Source organism: Serinus canaria, chromosome 3 (genome assembly GCF_022539315.1).
Source record: "Serinus canaria isolate serCan28SL12 chromosome 3, serCan2020, whole genome shotgun sequence".
NCBI classification, from domain to species: domain Eukaryota; kingdom Metazoa; phylum Chordata; class Aves; order Passeriformes; family Fringillidae; genus Serinus; species Serinus canaria.
In genome coordinates, this window is record NC_066316.1 from 39273247 (window position 1) to 39289922 (window position 16676).

Consider the following 16676-nt stretch of genomic DNA (forward strand, 5'->3'; position numbering starts at 1 on the left):
TCAGTCTGCACTCTCTTCATGAGCTCTCCCTGCTGATGATTTTACCTAAGCACAAAGATAAACTGGACCCTTACCAGAGCAAGGAGAAAGAATATTTCTTCTTATCTTTATTCTCATCCTACCTCTTTTCCTGTTCTCTAAGCTTTTTCTTAATGTTTTTTTTCTTCTAGTTTAATATATCCAGCACTCTCTACAAACTTTGTTATCTTGAACTCAATCAAAATTTTGCTGAGGGCTGCAATGCAAATGTCCCAAAGGCCTAAGAGGCCTCTGATTTGTAAAGACAGTAAAGTCACTGACTCTCTTTATAACTTGGACACATGGCATGGGAATGCAGATGGCTCCAGAAGAAGCATGAGCTTCTTCTCATTGACTGCATTACACTGCTTTCTGGCTTGCTTTCGTCCTGTACCTTATTATGCACACATCATTTCAAAAGTAAGGCTTCCTCACCTCAGTATTTCCATACCTGTCACAATTTAGTAACTGAGCTGAGTGGCAGCTTCAGAATCTACACATCTGCTTCTTAAAATGAACAGGAGGATCTGATACTTAAAAAATCTCATTTTTATTCTCAGAATCTAATAATCACTGTCAAATGTATTTACTATTGTAAATAGTAAATACATTGTATGACGAATCAAGGCACAAAAGAAATTAGATTTAATTACGTTATTTTGCTGTGGTACCTCAGCTTGATCTTACAACTTAGTACCATCTTTTTGAGTTTGACTTCTCCACTTTCTAGGTACTTTTATAAAGAAAATAGCATGACATACATGATAGATTAGAAGATTACATGATAGAGGAATGTAGCATAGTTACAGAGAGAGACTGGAGAACAATCACTGCTTTAGGGCATGAGGTTTTGAAAGATGGGCAAAGATCACAAAAATTCTGTTCAATATGTGAGGCTGATAAGCCAGGAAGATAAAGGTCTAATATTCATGAATCAAATGTTCAATACTCCCACCTTCCATGGAAGTCTGATGGGTTTATCAGCTAAAAACCTCTGAAAAATCAAGCCTTTTTTGGTTTGTTTTTAGGAAACAGAATCCCAAGTCCCACAATATTAGTCCACTTTTTTTTTGTAAAATAAAGTGAAATACTCATCCATACTTTTCATCCAGAGAGTCTAGCAGCACATAATGGTAGCAACACCCAGCACCTGTTGGTCCAAACATTTACAGTAGCTTAGTGGATGCCTGGTGGCCTGAAATCACAGTGAAAATCACCCCCATTTTCTATGCTGATATTGAGACTGTGTTGTTATAAGTTAATATATCAATGATGGGGTTATTAACTTCCTTGCTCTGATGAGAAATCAACAGAGTTCTGACCAAAGTCTTCTATTCACACATGCAATATGTGAGCAGCATCAGGCAGGTTCTAACATTATGTTAACAAAACTACAGACAAGCAGTGAAGCACAAAAGATCACTTTATTTTCCAAATTACACCTCTCTCATTCTTGAAAAGGTGTATTTCTAATTGTTACTATTTTAAATATACTCTATATTTTCCTGTTAAAGTTAAATACTTTGAAGAAGAATCCCCAAAGAAATAAATACAAAGCACAACAGTTTGACTTTATTATTTGCTTTGAGCATTGTCTGGTCCTGCATCCACTCTGGCACTCTGCTGCTCTTTGAAACTGTAAAATCCACAGCCAGCCTTCCTTGTGTGCCACAGCCCTCTGCTTATCAGCTGTTAATACAAACTGGTAATACAATGCCAGAGCATGCACAAAATAGCTTACAGCAGTTTAATAATTCTAAAACTTTTGTTACAAATACACACATTGCTACTAAGAAAATAATTGGGATGCTTTTTTTTCCGGATGCTCATAGAAAATTCCATGTTACAAAATGCTTGTTTGATGATATGCATGTCTGCTGGTGAAAAGGAAATCAGTACTAATGAGGTTTGCTGGGTTGTTTAATGGATAACTTACAAAACCAGACAATTCCCACAGTTATCAACTGGATCACTGCAGCACAATCTGCAACCACCATTTTACCTGTAACCTAATTAGCCCAAAGGGTTGGTAATGCAAATCTGCAACAGTATAAAATGACAATAAAATGACACCAAGGTCATCAGAACACACCATGTGGGGTTCATTCTCATATGATGAGCACAGTCCAATGCAATAGTACGGATCCTGCAGCCAGGGATGGAGGCCTGATAATGCAGCTTTATGATGCTTGTCACGATGATGGAGAGGTGGAAGTTGTCCAGTGCAGGCAGCATCATGTCCCTTCAAAGAGAAAGTTGAAGCGCTTCCCATAGCAGAAGCTGCGCTCCTGAGAAGCTTTTCTTGAAAGAGGTATCAGCGAGAGCCTGAACAGGTGTGGCTGTGAATTCATCCCAATTACATGTCTCACTTGGACCATGCTCCTGAAAACACCATCAGGGTCTGGCAGGCTGGTTCTGCTACATCCACATGCACTTAAAGAACATTCCAAGACTATGATAGAGGCTAAAAACTGTAGCTGAAACTCGTACCTGTTCACAACAGTCTGAGGTAGTTTAGAACCACTCTATGAGAAAGAAGGAAAGGGATTTGATGCACAACAATTTCAAGATACAACTGTAATTGCTACAGAGAAGGGGAAGGTTACATAGTGTAAAATGGATTTAAATTACTGTCTGTCAAGAAAGAGGAGCCACTAACAGAGAATGAGTGGAAAAGTTCATTAAAAGCTAAACTTCTATTTAGCCTGACTCTGAACATTAACATTCACTTAAAAAAGAAAACCAAAGACAATAGTGACACCGAGCAAAGCAAAAAGGAAAGAACATTTTACAAGAGACTGGACAAGGTTAACAGACAAAATTGTGAAGTAATGCTGAACTTCACAGAATGAGTCCATGTGCTCAGTATGATGTTTCATATGGACAGGTCTAATACCTTCACACAGGGACACTGAAGAGCTATGAATTATTTCAAGTTCACTTGTGATGATGCAGTTAACTTAGAAAAGATCACTTATGTACAATTAATGCCTTGGACAATGCTCAACTAGCAAATTGAGTGCATAGCTGGAGGACCATGGTGAGGAAGAAATATTTAAAATTTAAACTTAAGTTATGTAAGCCAGCATAAAAATTGACCCATTTCCTAAGTCAACAGTAAACTTATTTTCCTCTTAAGGGTGACAGACTGTAAACAGATCATGGAAGTACAAGGCCCTAAAGAACTAGTATTTCACACATCCATAGAAAGCCAAATTCAAATGTTGTTCACTAGCACCTGACAGCCTAGTGGTAGTTGCCTTTTAGAGTCTGATATGAATCAAAGGGGATGATGATATTTTATTCAGCATAGGATAAAGAGGTAAAACTAAATAATTTTTAAAAATTCCTTAATACATCATAATATGGAGGAAAAATACAGGGAACACCCCAGCAGCAGTGAAATGATGCTAAGTGGGGAGGAAAAGTAAAGGAGTAACAAACAGGTTGGGGAAAGCATGTAGGAGAAAGTAAGAGCTGGAAAGATTGGGGACAAACAGAACTAGCTCAGACCACAAGAATTGTAGGTTTGTGTTGCTCTTGCCATAAAAACTACTAAAGTCTCGCTTCCTGTGTTCTCTTTTGGCACTCATATTCAGATGAGTGATAGATTTCTTAACAAAATTTCACTTTTTAACAAAAAAAAAGGCCATATAGAAACACCTCTTTGCAAATAGTCACTCAACTTGCTTAACACATACATCTCCATTGCTACATATGCACAGATGCAGCCATGTAATTCCATACCAGTCTTTCTTTCCCCAGAACTGCTCTTTTTGCAACTACAGCTCTTGCTTTAAGAGATATTTCTAATCTAATCATCCAAGCCTCAGGAGCTTTTTATTACTGCACAAAAACATCCATTTAAGTATTTACCTCTCAAAATGAGTTACACAATTTCTGAAACCCATCCAGATCATGCAACACCAACACCTTGTTATTAAAAATGGCAAAAACAAACTCAGAGAATAACCCAAACAGCATCCTGGCCTGTAGAAGCAGAAGAAACCTGCCCCTGTTCTCAGCAATGAACCCGCCTTGATGGTTTCAAAAGCCATTTCTTAGCATGACAAATCTCTATGAGAAATTCCTGAGAAGAATCTTACCATCTTTTAGCAACTGAAGATAACTAAAAATCCAGACAGCTATAGAAGATGCCCAAAAGTCAATTCTGTGGCCTGACCATGTTTCAAAAGCACAAGCTGAAATTTTTGAGTAAAGACAAGAATACTTAACATCTGTGGGTTAAAGACACTAACTGGATTCCAGGTAACAACCACAAATCTTCCCACCCAGCAACTACAGCTCAGGAGTACAGAGACAACAGATAAGTGATGCAGACCACAAATTAAATGAACAAAGGAAAGGCTGAAGTGGGATTGCTCAGCCTGGAAAAGAGAAGGCTTTGGGATGACCTGACTGCATCTGTGCAGTACCTAAAGGGAGCCTACAAGAGAGATGGAGATGGATGTTTTACACAGACATGTAGAGGCAGGACAAGGGGGAATGGTTTCAAACTGACAGAGAGTAGGTTTAGATTAGGTATTAGGAAGAAATTCTTTACTGTGAGGGTGGCGAGGCACTGGAACAGGTTGCCCAGAGAAGTTGTGGATGACCATCCCTGGAAGTGTTCAAGACCAGCTTGGATGGGTCTCTGAGCAACCTGGTCTAGTGAAGTGTGCCCCTGGCATGGAAGGGAGGTGGGAACTTGATGATCTTTGAGGTCCCTTCCAACCCAATCATTCTGTGATTCCCTGATTCCTCTACAGAAAGATACACTGATAACTATTGTTCACTAGGACAACAGGGCACTTAGTTTAGACATCCACGTCTGAGCAGTAATACTGTCCAACTCACTTGGTATTTCAGGACTTGGCTGGTACTTTTTGGACACATAGAATTTGGTATAAAACACCATATTAGATTAATTTTGTAAATTCCTCAGACTGCTTAATATAATTGACTGAAGTTGATGTGTATATGCTGATTTTCAGGAGTTGAAGATTAAGTCAGAAAATGATGAGAAACTTGTTTTAACTGAGCAGCTGCACAAAGAGAATAGATGTGCCAAGATGATTAGTACAAAAAGGATGGATAAAAGTTCCTTTTACCAATAGTGTAGCTTTCCTCCTCTGTGATAGCCCAGGGCCTAAAGAAGTAAGAGGCACTGGAGAGGCATGTTTACACCTGTGCAGGGTGATGCCACCACTCATTCAAACATTTAGTAATCTGAACTTCAATTCCATTAAATTCATGTAAGGAATCAATTATAATTTCTTCAGAACACTGCGTTGTATTATTGTATTAGGCTGCAAGGAACAGTACAAGAAGTACTTCTCTAATGACTGGCTGTGTGTAAATGGATGATGTCATGGGTGTATGAAGCTCATTCTTCACTTCCACCATCTGGACATGCCGTAGTAATTAAACACATACAGTATGATAAGATGGGTGTGTGGTTGCACAGGCAGTCAGAACGTGCATATATGACAGACACCTGTAGTTTCCTCATACTATGCTGCAGTTTATAATTTGGGCTTTCTTTATCTAAAAGAAGTTGCAGAGCAATTTTAAATCTTTTCATGTAAGTATTCAAACACAGACCCAGATTCCAATGTGGCTTTGTCATTACCTCAGCCAAAGCTTTGCAACAAATCTCGGCAATGGCCGAAGAGACTGCAGGGTTTTTCTTTCAGCAGGTAACAGAAGTCCTATGAAGGTTCACTTTAAATACTGCAAACCACAGCAGACAAGGTAGCTTGGAGAGATATCTGTGTTCTTTGGACTGCACCCATCTTTGAGATGAGCATTTAAGTTGCTTTTTATTATACATACCTCACTACAGTCAAATTGCCAATATTTAACTGGACAAAAACTTTGGACTGGTTCACCTGTACCATTTTTAGACATTTACATTTTTAAAGCAACCAGCATCCTGCCATACCACAACAGCAGCATTTCACACCTGCCTGCAGAGTTTTTTTTTTCATTTTGGAGCTTTATAACATATTCTAAATGCAAGCTAAATAATTAGGCATGACCTCAATTTAATGTACACACACACACACACACATATATATATATATCTGTATGTATATATGTATGAGTATTTAAGCAGTCCTAAAACTTGACCCAGAACCTTTACTTCTATATCCTGAACAAAGCTTTGTGGAGCTTCTACATATATATGAGTTAACTAGTACAACTGACAACAACAATCAGTTCAGAGAGAAGTAACAATTCTAACCTAAACAGAACTATTAACTGAGAGATGGAGATGGAAACCAGGCCTCAAGCATCCTCTGGGATCTACAATTCTTTTTGAAGCATGGTTTAGTCCTCTGGCAACTGATATGACGACATACAAGCCTAAACCTTTACTCTTGGATCCATTAACTCTAACCGGCTCTATCATTTGCTTACTACTCTAGCCATAACAACAAAATTACCAATGCATTTGCTTGTTTATTTGACAGTAGACTAACACCTGTCAAAATATAAGCCAATTAATATCTTCACAGAGAAATGCAATCTATAGCTTGTGAAATCAAAGTTCTAACCCCTTATTAAGTGTTTCTGAGTGGGCATCACTTTATAACCAGAACTACGATGACACAACAATCAGACAAGAAAGGCAATAACTTTGTCATCTAATTTTTGAACTGAAAATTTAATTAGACTGAAACAATTACAGACCTCTTTTGCTTTCTTTTATGGAAATCAACTCTCATCAAGTCAGGTACTCAACTGAAAATTCTCTAATGTTGTCATTAGTAAAGACGAAGATGCATTAAACTGAATTTTTCAGCAATGCTGAGAAGCACTGAGCTCTTACATGAGTTGTCATAATGAATAACTGATTTTCATGGAGAAAAGACGAAAGAAATGGAGCTCTCAAGAAAGAAAACTGCAATGAAGAAGAGTTCTTACTCTAACAAAATTAGCAATTTCTTCTCTGTATTGTCTTTTACATTAGACTTGCATTAACTTCTCTCATTGTAATTCCATTTAACAATCATTTGAACTTGCTTTAAAGCTGATTGGAAATGGCTTGAAAAGCATCTTGAAAAATTGTAAGCTGCACAATGTTTGCTCACTTCAAAAATTAATTTCCTCAGATAATAATTTCCCCCTACATTCTGTGAATAAAAACTCTTTTATTTTCATTTGGAAAAAGTTAACTAAATAAAAAGATTTTAGAAAGGCCAGAAAGGCCTTTGCTGAGCTCAACGTGAGTTAAGTCTAAGCCTAAATTCAACCTATGGAAGAAACATAGAGAAAAGGAGGCTTAGGGAATTTAAAGATGCTGAAGTACCAAATAGAATCAATGGCTCAATATTGTCAGTATAGTTATTTCCATTATGCAGAACCCTAACAACAGGTCTATTTTATAGTTTCTGATAGGAAAGCAATGAGTACCTGATCAGTTCTGCTCTAACCTTGTTCTAAATAGAATAAGACTGATTACACAGTTCTGAAGAATTACAGCATTTCATCACTTTGATAAACCCTGATACTATGCCATAACAGCTCAAGTTACTTTTCCTTAAAGAAAAAGCAAAGATAAAAAAAGGAAAAAAAACTTCAGAGGAATATACAGGAAGTACATCTGAACTTGGGAGTCAATAAATACAGACAGTAATTAGCATGAGAACATTCACACAAAACCACAAACCAGTTCTGTGTTGTATCCTCCTTTGTCACTACTAATACATTGCTAACACAATGTTTAAGACAAGAGACCTCTTCTAGGCAATGCAGGTATTAGGGGGGTTTGTTGGTAGGCAGCATTGGAAGACCCAGTGGAGTTCAGCTCTCTGTAAACATTGGATCCTCAAATAAAGAGGATAAAGGTTGAAAGTGTGAAGGGCTTGTGGCAGGTCTTGCCTTAAAAACCTGGGAGTTTACTGGGCTCATCTTGATGCCGGGTTCTCAGAGCAACTCTAAACAAAATAAAAGACCCTGAGAAAGGCCAATTGTGACTGAGAAGAAGTCTCATACTAAAAATTGCTTTTCACCTGCATGAAGGGATAATGGTAAGCTGGTTTTTCTTTTTATCGATTTTTGGGTGTGGGAAACTGAAGGATCTGTAGGACCTCAAGAGTTTTTGTTTTTTGAAATCCTCAAGGATTTCAGATATGTTCATTCAGATTCTTGGCAGAGAGTGAATGTCATAGGAAATAAAGAGACATTTCTTTTCCACAATGAATTACAGGACAAGATCAAACAGATGTTCCATAGGTTATAGCCTACAAGACTTATTTGTATCACAAAAATTAACTGTGCACATCAAAGATTATAAATGGAAAAATTCCATTCTTTCTCTGAGACCCTAAGCTCAGAACAGATGGCACAACCTTTTTTGATTTTGGTTTTTTTAACATTCTCTCCAATGGTGGCTACTAAATACTAACAGCTGGGAAGTTAGGTCCTTTGCTTATCCACAGTCTGAGAAAAGCAGACTGGTTTGATGGAACAGCAAAGAAATACCACCACTGCCATGCAAGGACTTATCTACCAAAAGCAAGATATGCTCTAGGCATCTCAGTAGTTCCAGCATGGATGGCAACTGAAAAAGTTTTCTGCTCTTAAAGGGAAAAAATTTCCAAGTTTTTGGACTTGAACATAAACATGAGATTGGTGCCCTCTGTAGCTGGTCTCAATTCTTCCATTCTCCAAAGGCTGTTAAGCCATAAGGTAATCAGCCCTGCAGACTGGGAGGTGGCTGGCACACGCAGCATCCTGCCTCAGAACTCTGCACTGTCCAAGGCAGCTGTGGCACATGAACTAGAAGCTTTATACAGCACAGTGGGCATCCATCTTCACCAGCAGACATTCACAAATCAGAACACAGCAGTGGGAAGGGAGGGAAATGTATGCAAATGTCAGAACTAAATTGTAATTTGACAATGAAAAATACTATAATATTATTGGTAAAGCCTAATCAATTTTATTTGAAAGAAAAGGGATGCTTTTCTTATTTGAAATATCCTCTGATTCACTGCTACCACTGATTATATTTCTTCTTGGGTTTAGCACAACTAGTATCCAACAGGGAAATGATTTCAAATTAAGCAGTGTGATAAATTAAGATACAATTTGCTATGTTGATATAACTTATTTTATCACTATGGTTATGTAATAGAAAACCGTATTTATCCTGCACTAGCTTTGTTTTCTTCTGGCAAGGTTATTTATCACCACAGGAAATTCCAAGTTCATAAAACTGGTTAGCTGACATTTCCAATATAATACACTTTGTGAGGAGGAGCAAGCACCCTAATCAATTTTGCCAATTACACCAGCATTTGTCTTAATACAAAATCTCTTTATCCCATATGGAAAGACTGGCATGGAACTCTTGCTAAAAGTCATGCAGATCTGGAGAGTAAGAGATTACATCATCATCAGTGTGAAAAGAGAATAAGCAAAGTAGCAGGCTATGTAATCCAGACAGAAATGGATGGATAACAAATTTTGTGACTGTAAAGTAAGAACCAGGTTTTTTACAATACAGTGCAAAAGCATCACATTTATGAAGATCATGAGAAATGTTAATGCATACACAGCCTTTGAATTTTTAGCGCCAGACTGTAAAACAACTCTTCCTGGAAAAATGTAAATTATCTGCAAATTCGTCTTTTGGTATTTGAACAACTGAATGTCAGTGACCAGATGGAGTTCCACTTTTCTAAACCAAACATTTTTGATGTTCTGTTGCAAGTTGTCTTAGGCAGGCAGAATTTAAATAATCATCTTCAGGAGGGAAAAAATACAATTTTCTTCAAGATGGATGTTTGATTTAGAAACTTCCTTTTGAATGTAGGAAATGACAATTTTGTACTTTGAAAAGTCAACTAAGGTCAAGATTAATATAGACACATTAATTAGTTTGTTGATATCATGAATGCTTTTCTTATCATCCCACTGATGAATGAGAGAATTTGCATCTCAGCAGGTAAACATGTCTGATACTTCCTTAATCTACTGTACAGCATTTGCTATAGTCAAAAATAAGAAACTAAGTGGAATACAGAATCAAAATTATTTAGAAAACAGATTACTAGTTACAAAGGAATATGGATGAAAAATCACTTTAAAAATAAAATATATTCTGGACTGATGTTTTCCATAAACATTTTTTTTTGCTAATAAAAGCCTCTAGGGAACAAATACTTATTTCATATGCTTTCCATTCTACTTGAGTAATTTTAGATTTCCACTGCAGCTCTGCCTTTTATTTCCTTCTGTTTTCCTTGCCTTGGTTAGATTAGAGAGGTAGGGTGTTAATGGGGTACTTGATGAAGATTGAAGACCTATTTTCTCCCCCCTTGGAGACCAGCCTGATTTGAACATATCGAGGAGAGTGCAACAGTCTCTTCATGTCCTTGGGAGAAAGCCTTTTCCATTTCAATACTTCCAGCTTTCAGACATGGTCCCCTTCATTCACAGAGAAAGAAAAGGTGCCAGCACAAGAAGGTTCTGAATAATTTCACAGAATGTCAGTGGGGCTGCAAAAGCTCCCTATCAACCTCCTTTACGGTTGGTGAACATGAGGATGAGAGGTGGATCCAGGAGAGGAATGCAGGGAAGCAGGTGCTTGCAGCTCCAACAGGGCAAGAAACAAGCTACTGTCCACCAGTCCCCACCTCTGTTGTTGCTGCTTCCTTACTACTCTCGTCCTTGTGGTTACTGTTTTGTGCTGGGCACTCAAAATGCACACAGTGAAACACCTGGAGAGAACAAAAAAGAAAAAGCAAAACAATTAAATGCTGGCAAAAGCATGATCAAAGGAAGATGAAGTCTACATGGAAGTCTGCAGGCCAGATGAGTGACAAAGTCAAAACAGAATGTTTCACCATGAGGTCAAAAACATTTACTCATGGGCAATAAACATTAGGCAGGGACAAAACTGGAGCAAGAGAAGGCCTTTAAATTATATCTTTATATCTAAATTATATTAAACTTTACATATAGCACTAAAAAACAGAAAGATGGTTCCAAAACAGATAGGGATATTTGTAAACATTTTTTTTTCTTTGCCAACTACCAGAAATACCTACTACATGCTATTGGATAATAACAACAATTATATTAGTTGTCTTAAACACATTTTATGATCTAATCCCTTCCTCAAGAGGCTGAATGTTCATGCACACTAGAAATGAAATTTAAATCATTACCAACATGATTCTATTTCAAGATTGCCCTCTGCTGTAATAACAATGGCAGCTCTACAGACATGTCCTGGAGTATGTAGAAAAGCATTCAGAGTGTCCAAGGTGGCTGCTGCTTCATCAGATGAAATATTCCTTATGAAATACTGATCATTTTCTGATGAGTCAAACAATACCTGGGACCAGTGTACAGGTGACTGTATCTTAGAGTAAGAGGACCATGTGCTTAAGCATTTTTCCATTATTTTCTACTTTACTTACTTCTACTTGTTCTTGAAGAGCCTGGGAGGAGAAGGGGGAGGAACTCTTTAAAATGATTACAAAACCTCTTTCCAAATGATTTCATATTGCTATGAATTGCACAACCTTGCCACATACTAAACTTAAGTATTTTTTACACTGCTTTAAATTTGCTGTTTTCCCATGCATTATAGTTTAAAAGCTAAAGCTCAATGAATATTAAATCCTGAATTTTAAACTTATTGTCTTAACTTTGTATACTTGTATGACATCTTTTATTATTCTTGTCTTTAAAGCTCTTCTCATAAACAAAGGTAATCTCTTATAATCTTAACTGCCCTTTCCCAGACCCTTTCAAATTAATATGGGCAAAATCAAATATCATAAACAAGACATGGATATACTAAATATTCATACAAGAATACAGAATATTATATTTTCTATCTTTTCTCCACTATAACCTAAAATCCTATTATTCTTTTTGACCATCCCTGCTCAAGTGAACATTGAGCAGACATATGCACTGACATGTCTGCAGTAGCCCCAGGTCTTTTCTGAGGATGTAGCTAGCTAATTCAAATTCTGACAGCATACATAAAATTAATTTCAAAAATCTTCAGTCAATGCTTGGTTTTTTTTAAATCCCCATTATATTTTCTTGTGCCCCTCAGTGTAAGTGTTTTAAGCAGATACATTGCAATATGTGCTTATATTTCTATATATACACTCATGCTCACACAAAGATGCATTGCTATGCCTTTATATATACACATATATGAACAGATTACAAATCTGCACAGGCACCCACACATAGAAACATGTGCACAAAATGGTTTCCCTCTGCATTTCTTGTTTTTTCCTAAAGCAGAACTAATTCCTATACTGGCATGCATTCTCTCCATCTGTTACAGTTCTTGAGAAGACAATTTTTGTATTTATCTATACTTCTAGAGAAGTCCCTCTTGTACTCATCCCACTCCTGTGTTTTTCAAGTAACAGCTATTGTAATTTTTCCAGCTGCACTTTTCAGGATAAGGCCTTGCAGAAAAGAACATTCTCTCATCCGTGTCGCTCTGTAAGGTGCTGCTTTCCTTTAAAGGAAGCACAGAATGTGATGGAAGTCTCTAAGCCAGAAGATTCTGTATTTCTACAGTAGGCCACAATAATAGCATTTCTCATTTAAAACATCACTTTACATAGTGATACAGCTTTTTTAAACATGGTGTGGATAGCCCTGAAATTTAGCTAATACTGGTCTAGAAAGTCAGAAGTACACAACTCTTAAATTGTAACTTTCATTTTCACTGATTCTTTCATATCAAATTCTTAATGGTGAAAACATGTGGCATATTGACAAGCCTCTGAATTTGGAACAATATTCTCAGTTACTCTGCCACCTCAGCATATAAAGAATAAAGTATGTGAAGTATGTGGGAGAAGCCTAAGCCTGAGAAGCACAGTCAAGCCCAGCTGCTTCATCCAGTATCAGAATTAGGCATTTCAGAACAGTATCACTAAAACAAACAATCTTGCATGTGCTTCTCTCAAAATAAAAAATGACAGCTCAGGATCATCCTGTGACCCACATCATGTTCTACTTCTCATGGATATTTTAAGAGAGGTCGGACACACAAAGCAGGAAGGTCCAGTACAAATACGCTGGTGCAGTAATCTGTAAGATAAAGCCCTCACATCAGCAACTAGGTGTCCTTTCCAGGTCAGTGATACTGGAGAGGAATAACAAGAGAAAACTTACATAAAGTATCAGGTGACCTAGCTGACAAATAAATGATGACAAGGAAAAATAATTCTTTTCTCTACAAAAGTAAGGAGTAAGCTCAAGAAAACAGAAAGTTACACTTCTATCATGTTCTAATATACCAAAAGCTATTCGAACTCCAGGTCAAAAAATTTGTGAACATGTCTTTTAAAACTTGGAAAACGTGGTGAGGAAAAGATGAGTTTAAAAAATTAAAGAGTTCACAAAATGGAGAAATTTTATAGGATTTCTTTTAAATTCCAAAAATCAACTCTTCCCTTTGGGATGTACAGATTGTGTTTCAAAGTTCAAAGGTATTTGTTGGTAGAACAAGTAAGGAGTATTTTGTACCTATTACAGTAACACTCCTTGATAAGAATATGCTGCTGAATATGCTGTGCATTTCATTTAAAATGAAAATGGTTTGACATACTGTATGAGCAGCTGTGGACAAGTAATTCTTGACACTGCTTGCATTCTTACTGAAGAGACTACTGAGACTATAGAACAAACCAAGACTTTGGTTACACTGTTCTTATTTAATTTGTAAATATAAAAAATATCTTACTGCTTTCTTGGGGAAATAAAAATCTACAACAAAACGTTACAGACCCTCTGTTTAATATATATATTTAAAAGCAATTTAGTAACATGTGCACACTGACAATGTACTTCCTCTATAAGTGTTAGAAGAAATAATTTAAATAATAAAAATCAAATTAGTGCTGGATACAGATTTTACAGACAAAAGAGGAAAAGACAAAGGAGAACAGTATGTGTTTATAATTCAACTGAGACACTACATGAATAGCTGTAACCTCTATCCATATTCATCTTCACTACAGTTATGCAGTGCTCTATATAAATAGTTATACAGGATATTAAATTCCTTGGAAATAGTAACCAATTTGAAATTAGACTTATGGCTAAAAGGCTATTGCTCTTCAGGGCTTAAAACTACCTTCAAGAACTTGAAAGCAATGTTTCATGCATTGCTAAGTTTATGCAATGCACCTCATTCCTTTTTAACAAAGAGTTGGGAATTTACAAACACTGTCATGAGAAGAAACAAGACTGTCAATATGGATCAGTAATGGATGAAGCCTTCTTCACACATGTACTACCCCGTAGGCAGCTTCTGACACTAGTTCTAAGGACTCACTGAGGCTGAACTGTATGTGGTGGGAGACACAGCTCAGAAACAGAAAATAAAAATTCGTATTTCCAGTTCTGTTGATTGGTCAGCTACTTTCCAGCTATTGGCTGAGATGTTGATATCTGGTGCTGCTTTTGTTTGGAGGAGTTGCACTACAACTGGGAATAGACAATGCCAGTGGACAATGCTCCCACTGCTTAGGAACCAGCAGCCCCAAATGCTAAATACAATCAGAAAACCTCACCTCTCGAGCTGACAAATTCTAATTAAACCAAATTAGTAGTGGTACCTCAAGCTCAGTGTAAAGCATCAAAGTACCATATCTGGTGGTGAGCTACACATGTGGGATACAGACAGGCAGGTCTAGACACACAAACAGCGGCCTTTGGTGTAGTCACATAAAGTCCTAATCTCACAAAGACGTACATACACTCTTATATTCACATAATGTAAATTGTTTCACTGAAGTCAAGAGTAAAATCTGGACTTCATTCTGAGACAATATACAATAACTACAAAAGAGAGAAGCACAAGTAAACAAAGATGGGATGATATTGCACTTCCTTTTTATACAGAGAAATATTTTTTTCTGTATAAAATGAAAAAAATCTTCTGGTTTGGCCACTATTAGTCAAGCCATTTACCAGGTATGAAAATTAATTTTAAGTGAATCTTATGAAAATAAGATTTTCTTATGAATAATGAGATTTTTCTTATGTTTTATTAATTAAATAGATAATGTAAGGGTGATAAAACCCAATTATATCAGAGACCATACACCTTTCTCTAGCCAACTAAATTGGTCTTTAAATTGTTCAGCAAAATAAGGATTAATTTAAAACCAAACTCAATAGGAGTATTTGATGGCAGTGTGGAAAGGTCAAAATGAGGAACAGGTTCAAGTGTTTTGCTAGATTGCCAGAGCAAAGAGATGAAGTATGTACATTTGAGAAGGCCTTATCAATTTCACTGCAAGATACAAAAAACTGTGTTGTATATTCTCAAAGAATATAGGGCTTTTTAGAAGTTCCTTACCTCATTAGCTGTGTTGCGAGTTCCAACTATTCTGATAAAAGATGCAGGCTGTTTATCAAAAGTGATTGTTTGCCAGGATCTACAAAGAAAATTCAGAAAGACATCCAAATATGGTACACAGTCACAAAAGCCTCCAATAAAACATACAGAATGCATTCAAGGGACAGCACATACTATTATCACTTAACAGGGCAAATGGAGAAACATTTTTCATTGCCTGAATTTCCAGCACTATTTCCTCATTTTTAAGTGTCTTGACTCTGCTTATCCAATTTCATACATACCTTATAGCACTATACTTTGTATGCAGGGACAACAATCATACTATTAAAGCTGCAAGTTTAGAAAATAGTTAAAGAAAAAAGGCCTGGATAAAAGCTGAAAATCTTGGACTAATATTGACTGTATCAGATTAAAGAAAAGGTCAGATAAATAAAAGTGCATCTTCCTTTTAACTTCTTGGGTGAAATCATCAGAGTTTGTTTAAAGAAAATTACAACTGTAGGAGAAAAATCCCCCAAACCAAACCACCTAAAACCTCCAACTGTTCCCAGTCCAAGTGGAGCAGTAGAGCAAGAGGAGCCAAGCTTTCTTTCTGTGGAGCAAGGTCCTTCCAGGAAGTTACAAATGTCACAAAGCACCATTTGCAGTTCAGGTTGTGAGCATTTCCCTATGACACAGCAGCAGTGAGGAGAACAGACAACTCTTCCAGAGTTGGTGAATAATTTTCAGGCTACCCTGAGAACACTAGAGGTACATTGGGACTACTGTAATCTTTGTTTTTCACTCATATTCATCTGATCTGAGTGAGGTGTAACACCTCAAGCAGCCTAATACACAGCATAACTTTGCGTTCACAGTACAACAGAACAAACAAAAAGAATACCAGGAAATAGAGATTTCAATTTAGCACCAGTTTTCCACTAGTTTAGTACCTGAACACATTAAAATTTGAATTATTTTATATTCATAAAACATGAAAAAAAATCCAGAATTTAACTTCTCAGCCAAACTAGACTCTATCACAGAAGACCTCAGAAATAAAATGAAGTTAGGTCTAACTTGATTATTTTCCAGGGAAAAAAACTGGATAGTTTTCCAGAAAAAAAAACCCCAAAAACTGGATAGTTTTCCAGGTTCTGAATACCTTCAGAAGGGTTCATATAAGAAAAAGAGGACCAAAGTAAAACTGGAATAGAACACCACTCACTGATAGCAGACAACCCCAAAGTCTGGCAGTATGAACAGCTTCATTTCTGACTACTTGTCTGACATTTGATTCTTCTCTTGT

The 16676-nt window shown here is 36.8% G+C and overlaps 1 protein-coding gene across 2 annotated transcripts in view; it reads right to left on the bottom strand.

The window, feature by feature from the left end:
* Positions 1 to 1423: 1423 nt before the first annotated feature.
* Positions 1424 to 16676, bottom strand: part of BTBD9 (BTB domain containing 9) — a 115501-nt gene continuing 100248 nt past the window's right edge. For both annotated transcript variants that reach the window (XM_050971995.1, XM_030235909.2), the window contains exons 11-12: positions 15386 to 15464; positions 1424 to 10751 (exon numbers count right to left, since the gene is read on the bottom strand). In XM_050971995.1, coding sequence (XP_050827952.1) covers positions 10647 to 10751; positions 15386 to 15464 — 184 coding nt within the window. In that variant the 3' untranslated portion in view covers positions 1424 to 10646. The remainder of the gene's footprint in view (positions 10752 to 15385; positions 15465 to 16676) is intronic.